Here is a 6,518-nt window from a genome sequence, read left to right as displayed (position 1 = left end):
GTGTGTATGTGTGTGTGTGTTTGTGTGTGTGAATATGTGTGTGTGTATGTGTGTCAGTGTGTGTGTGTGTATGTGTGTGTGTGTGTGTGTGTGTGTGTGTGTGTGTGTGTGTGTGTTTCTTTGCAGTCCCCAAGTGCACACAACAGCAGCGCAAGGGGACTGCACAGTCCCCTAACAACCTGCAAATAGTATATATTATGTCAGTGTAAAATACGATGCTGTCTTTATTTTCCTGACACTCAAGCTGTGGAAGTCAAAGAACAACTTTGACTGATATTTGTTCATTAATTTAATTTAACATCTGGCATCGTGCGACAGCAACGTCCTTTAATCGCATGTGTCTCGACTTCTATTTTCAGAAGTCAGATGGACTATTTGTTTTCCCATAAAAAAGACAAGAAAACTTAACAAGCTATAAGATAAAACCAGTAACTTCATAGCGACGAAAGTTGGTGGAACCCGGAAATATTTGTGTTTTGAACCATTCAATTTTGTTTTCTTTTTCTTTCTATACCTTCACAGGACGCAGCAGGTTTCTCGCGGTGAAAGTTCCGGTGCCTCAGCCTCCGATGGATCAGCTGGAAAAAGGGACAAACGATCTCCCTCTGAAGTCAGCTTAAAAATAATCCCTAGTATCGTGGACAGAGACAACGTCGGTCTTGACAAGAATAACCTGAATGCGATAACTGTCAGTCCCGAAAATGAAACGATTTATTCTGACGGGGAAGAGGACGTTTACGAGCTTGAAGAGGGGGGTTACGATTATACTTGTTTTGATGGACAGCAAGATGGACGCGGAAAGGAGGAAGGAAACATTGAAGAGGAGGAGATGTTGTATGAGGACATCCCAGAGCAGAACGAGAGAAAACATATGTGGCACAATAGACCACGTATTCCAACGCCCTTTTTACTGTCAGAGCGTTTAGGCCCCAAACCTTGCAAGTTCTTCGGGAATCTACTTGAGAAAAATCCCGCTAAAACTCTCGACGCTGAAGCAGGAGACAATGAAAGTCATCTGGACCGGAACGGAAGGTCACTTTCTCTCCAAACTGGGAAACGACCAGTCCTTTTCAACTCATTCTCTTCACCACCGCACGCTCTAAAAAGATGGAATGCAGACGGACAAGCGTATAATCCCTCTGGCGTAGATCAAGAAATGGTGTTTGATACCGAAGGTATCAAAGAAGGTGATGAGTACAGCCATTTGAACCGCACGTGCCGATCACATTCGGCAAATGACCAGATGATGACCGTTTACGGTTACCCAGGTATACTGAAAAACCACAGCGTGGGCACCGCTGCTGTTGACCCACTGTTAGCAGTATCAACTGCTCTTGTCAGTCACAGCGACGGTAATGTTACCTCTGCCACCTACACAGGGACAGGTGTGTCCAATACCCCAGATCCCCACGTTCGCATTGACGAAGGCGCTGGTGAGCCCGATTCCTCAGATTTGGAAGAACACATATACGAGATGTACGAAGGAAACGGTGTGTCAGTGGTTAGAAAAATTTCCTCGAGACTAGAGAAAAACCCGTATAAAGACAAACCAATGCAACTTCGGCCTGTCACGGATACACTTGCTGACCTCGATGATAACATCTATTCACTTGCATCAGCCGACGATCCCAGAGGTCACGAAAGCAAACAATCTCTCTTGACAGTCGAGCCAACCTCTGGTGACAATTGCAACTACATGATGACAGGTTCAGGCGTTACCCTAGACGAGGCCTCTGACCAAGCTGCGAAAGTGGACTCCTTTCAAGGACAGATGATAAACAGTATTCCTCTAATTACTGAAACCGCAAAGCCTGGCCAAACACCAGATGACTTTGAGAACGCATTCCCTGAACATGAACAACATGTCAAAAACCTAACTGGGGGTGTGGACCTGGAAACACCAGACGAGAGCTCAAAAGAACAATGCTCTGAAGGAAAAGATTCTCAAGAAAAGTGTTCACAGAAAGCACATGATCCAGGAAAATATATTCAAGACAATGTTACACATAAAAATGATGATTTAAAGATGGATTCTCAGGAAATATGTTCCGTAACAGGAGAAAATAAAGAAATGGATTCTCAAGAGTATATTTCCCAGGAAAATGACAACAAAGAAAATGACTCGGAATATACAACTCGTCCAGAAAACGATTTGCAGCTTGAACCTCCGTGCTCTGAAGAACCTCGAAGTAGCGACCAGATCCACGAAGTTCTTCAAGACCAACCCTCAGAGAAAGCTGAAATTCTGACTACAAGCCAGGACGTTAAAGGACTGGACTTGCCACAGTCTCCTGTTGACTCAAAAGACGGGGGTCAAATTTCTGGCGGCATACCACAATGCTTACCGGCTGGTAACTGGGTTAGTTTTCAAGGTGAGGATTTCTATGTTGTTAAGAACGAATTGTATACGCAGTCCTCGATAAATAATACGTGATGCACTGTATCCGACTTGAGCAATGTGCTTACCTAAGTTGGTCAAACCGCTTTATGGCTTTGTGAGGCTTCCAAGCTCAGAGTTTTAGAGAATTTTTCACCAACAACGTGTGTCCTGTTGACCAATGTCCTGATATTTTTGCTTCTCTTGCAGCCTCTACTTTACAAATTATTCTGCTAAAAAGAGGTGTGCTGCTACTTTAGCTTGGTGAAGATAATTTCACAAATATATTATGTATTTCCCACATTCAGCTTTTTAAGTACTGTTTGAGATATCAAACTGTAACATGTGGACATAATTCGAGATATCTTTCAGTCTATTTTTGAGTGCGTTTTAAGCATTTTAATATTGTGTTATTTCTTGTCTCTCCGCATTTCTTTTAATGTTCTTTGATTGTTAATGTTTTCAAGTTTAATGCAAATTTAATTGACTTAGTGCCCACGGCTCAATTCATTACAAACTCATAGTTTTGTTTCCTGTAAGACAAATGCATATCATTTTGCTTAGATGCAGTATGTTACATGCTCTTGATCATTTAATTTTCAGTTTTTGTTTCTCCGACGTTTTACCAAGCAAATATTTTACGTGACTTAAACTAACCCGTGTTACATTACGATGTCGATGGGATTAGCAAATATATTTCTCTTGTTTGTTGTATCGTCTGTTGCTTATTAATTATGTATTGGAACTCGGATTCAGCAAAGTCATCAGGCCTGGTCCTTAATTTCGTTGAATCCGAGTGTTCATTAAAGTAAACATGAATTATTGTGTCTGAATAATTACAGGCAGGGCGCAAGTAATGTATATATAATGTATTTTCTCAATCAAAAGTAGTTTGGTTTCAAATGAGAGACATTTTCATTTCTTTGATACCAAAGAAATACTGGAAAATACCGGGAAAATACACTGAACTCTGCCAAGCATACACTCTGAAAAATGGTCGATTTCTTCAAATGCACGCCTGTGTCATCTATCATCTATAACGTATTGTTTGCCAAACAAGATATGTTGCTACGTATAATGTTGCATGCGGCAACATTTGATTCCTCTGTCCAGCGCGCAATTCGTTACGCAGATCTATGGCATTAGCTTATCATTGCTATATTGATCTGTAGCTGGGAAAAAATAAGTGAGTCATGTCTGTATCTCTACTGACGTTTCACGCCCGCACCGCTTGTTGTACACCGTCCCCCAAGTTTCACACTAACACAGTCACACGTACGTCACATGAGTGGTGGCTGCGCGTCCGACCCTGACACACCTTAAGACATTGGTGCGTGCTAACAACGCGTGTGTGGGTATGAAAGGAAGCCACTGATTGATCGCACAAAGCAGTTCACACTTCGTTAAATCCGAGCTTCCTCATTTATGTGTTCGTCAAATCCAAGTTATATTTTATTAATATTTATGAATTTTTAAAAACTGGGAATCCAACTCCTTCGTCGAATCCGAGGTTATGTTGAACTTGAGTTCGTTGAAGTCGAGTCCCACTGTATTATAATTATCGAATGTTTTTTTCCCTGACCCTTCTCTCCATCTTTTCCTGGGCCTACCTTTTCCTCTGTACCCTTCTTATATCTCTGGCTGTTTGCTCTTGCTGTTATACTGTCTGGTGGTTATAGTTTTGACAGTTGTCCACAACACGATTTCATGTATCTGTTATCTATGTACTTCAAGCAGGCAGTTGCGCCCACACATAATTGTCTGGCTATCTCGTCCTTCACTCTCTTTCTTTCGTGTAATGTTTTAAGTTCTCATTAGGCATCACATCTCAAAGGCGTTTATTTTACGTTGATGGCTTTTGTTTATTGTTCGTGTTTGGGCTTAGTAGCACAGCACTGGTATACATTATGCTATTGATAAGTCGGTAAGTCACAGCATTGTTGTTGTTTTTTATTACTCTAATCTATGTTTTAATTATTGATCTATCCTTCCGTCTTCGCTAAATGCTTTTCCTGTGTATTTCAAATCTTTTTTTTTTTTTTTGGGGGGGGGAGGTGTTGATTCTGCTCTTGTCGACTGTGATGTTTAGTGGGTGTGGTGTATTGTTGATTTTCATCGCTTTCGTCTTGCTTGTGCTGATCTTCATTTATAACATACTGAATATTTAAAGCTAAACTTTGACGTTTGATGATGAAACGTTTGTCTAAGACTTTACATATGTGATGCAGCGTGGTGGGATCAGGCTCTCGTCAATTTTTAGGCATATTGAGTTATTGGTATCGTCTTAAAGCCTGTTCATTTGTCTTGCTTTCAATGAAAAAATTACCCTGCTATCTTCAATAGAAGTGGACATATTTTGGATTGAAGAAGGTGGGGCTCACCTGGTTTCAGAGGAAAAAATAGCGAGAAAATGGCTGCCAAAGCTTGATTAATTCCAAAGCTGGAGAGTCCATGGAAACTGTAAATTTATATTTTTGTGCTTTTAATCAATGTTTTTCGGTGAAATCCTCAACGGAATTTGTTGGTAAATGGACATAAAAGGTTTTGAGACAAAAACCAAAAATTTAATAAAAATTGCTAAGCAGGGAGAAAGCTGCTGTTTTCTTCGATTTCATTATTTTGATGAGCGCCTGATTTCACCACGATGCCTCACATATATTATATATTTATATTGTAGTTTAACGTCTTAAGAAATTTTTAGGCATATTGAGTTATTGGTATCGTCTTAAAGCCTGTTCATTTGTCTTGCTTTTATGAACAAATTACCCTGTTATCTTCAATAGAAGTGGAGATATTTTGGATTGAAGAAGGTGGGGCTCACCTGGTTTCAGAGGAATAAATAGCGAGAAAATGGCTGCCAAAGCTGGAGAGTCCATGGAAACTGTAAATTTATATTTTTGTGCTTTTAATCAATGTTTTTCCGTGAAATCCTCAACGGCATTTGTTGGTAAATGGACATAAAAGGTGTTGAGACAAAAAACAAAAATTTAGTAAAAATTGCTAAGCAGGGAGAAAGCTGCTGTTTTCTTCGATTTCATTATTTTGATGAGCGCCTGATTTCACCACGATGCCTCACATATATATATAATTTATATTGTAGTTTAACGTCTTAAGAAATTATAAGAGAGAAGGAAAGAAAGAAGTACATGTATATCACTCTCTCGTTTTATTATTTTATAATAGATTACAAAGATACAAAACTACACAAATACATAAATGCATGGATAATAAACAGAGTAAAAAAATCAGCAATCCACACACAGCTTTGCCGGTTGACACTGCGGAGCCCTAAATCTAGAGCGGAGGTTGTCGTGTGTTGCTCAAAGACACACCCTGCCTAGTGCTTGCCCACCTACATGACGTGTAATCAACACACCCTTAAAGGTATTGTTACCCTGAGCTCATTAACTACCCAGCCACAGTAACTATTTAAAATATGCGACTGCAAAATAAACTTTAAACAAACGCGCATTTGTGGAGCACTACGTTTACTCAAGATCATTAAAATTGCGTGTATCATTATCTTTTAAAAAAAGATTAATGATGATTATTGCTTATTTTACCAATATACCTTTTACTGTATACAGTTAATGATATTATTGTCATATCATTGTTACAATTACAGCTGTAATTGTTCTGATTGTTGTCATGATTGTTAGCAATATAATAAACATTTTTATCATTATCCGTATGTTAATTCTATACTTGGCGTAAAAAAAATCAGACACCCCTTTTTGTGTTTTTTGTATTGAAAGACTGATTTTAACCAAAAACAATCTCTCTATAAGGAAAGTTTGAACATTTTACAAATCAATTACACAAAAAACTATCTTTAAAAATGAACTTTATTTCCTGAAATTTGATCTTTAATTGTATGTCCTAAAATGAAAAGTCACAGTTAATACCGCGTATAGCCGCCATGGGCATTGGCGACTTCTGTGCACCTCTGCCGCATGCTTCGCCCGAGTCTTTGTATGGGATGCTGTTGAATGTTGTTCCATATTATGGTTGTAAGTGCTGTACGTAGCTGATCCAAGGTGACCGGCTGAGGTCTAAGGCGTCGGCGCACAGTCGGGGCACTTATGGTTCTCCGTCCCTTCCACTCCCTGGCTGTCTTGGTAGCAGGCCGGAGGCGATCTCG

The 6,518-nt window shown here is 39.6% G+C and overlaps 1 protein-coding gene across 1 annotated transcript in view; it reads left to right on the top strand.

Annotated features, from left to right (window-relative positions):
- Positions 1 to 4,308, top strand: part of LOC101860671 — a gene marked incomplete in the record, with an annotated part of 32,338 nt that extends 28,030 nt beyond the window's left edge. The window contains 1 exon segment of the mRNA XM_005104079.3: positions 523 to 4,308. Within this exon segment, the coding sequence (XP_005104136.2) occupies positions 523 to 2,434 (1,912 nt within the window).
- Between the last annotated feature and the right edge of the window lie 2,210 nt (positions 4,309 to 6,518).

The sequence above is a fragment of the Aplysia californica genome, unplaced genomic scaffold (assembly GCF_000002075.1).
Source record: "Aplysia californica isolate F4 #8 unplaced genomic scaffold, AplCal3.0 scaffold00403, whole genome shotgun sequence".
NCBI lineage: Eukaryota > Metazoa > Mollusca > Gastropoda > Aplysiida > Aplysiidae > Aplysia > Aplysia californica.
The sequence above is the reverse complement of the archived record's forward strand: the minus strand, read 5'-3'. Positions and strand labels throughout refer to the sequence as shown.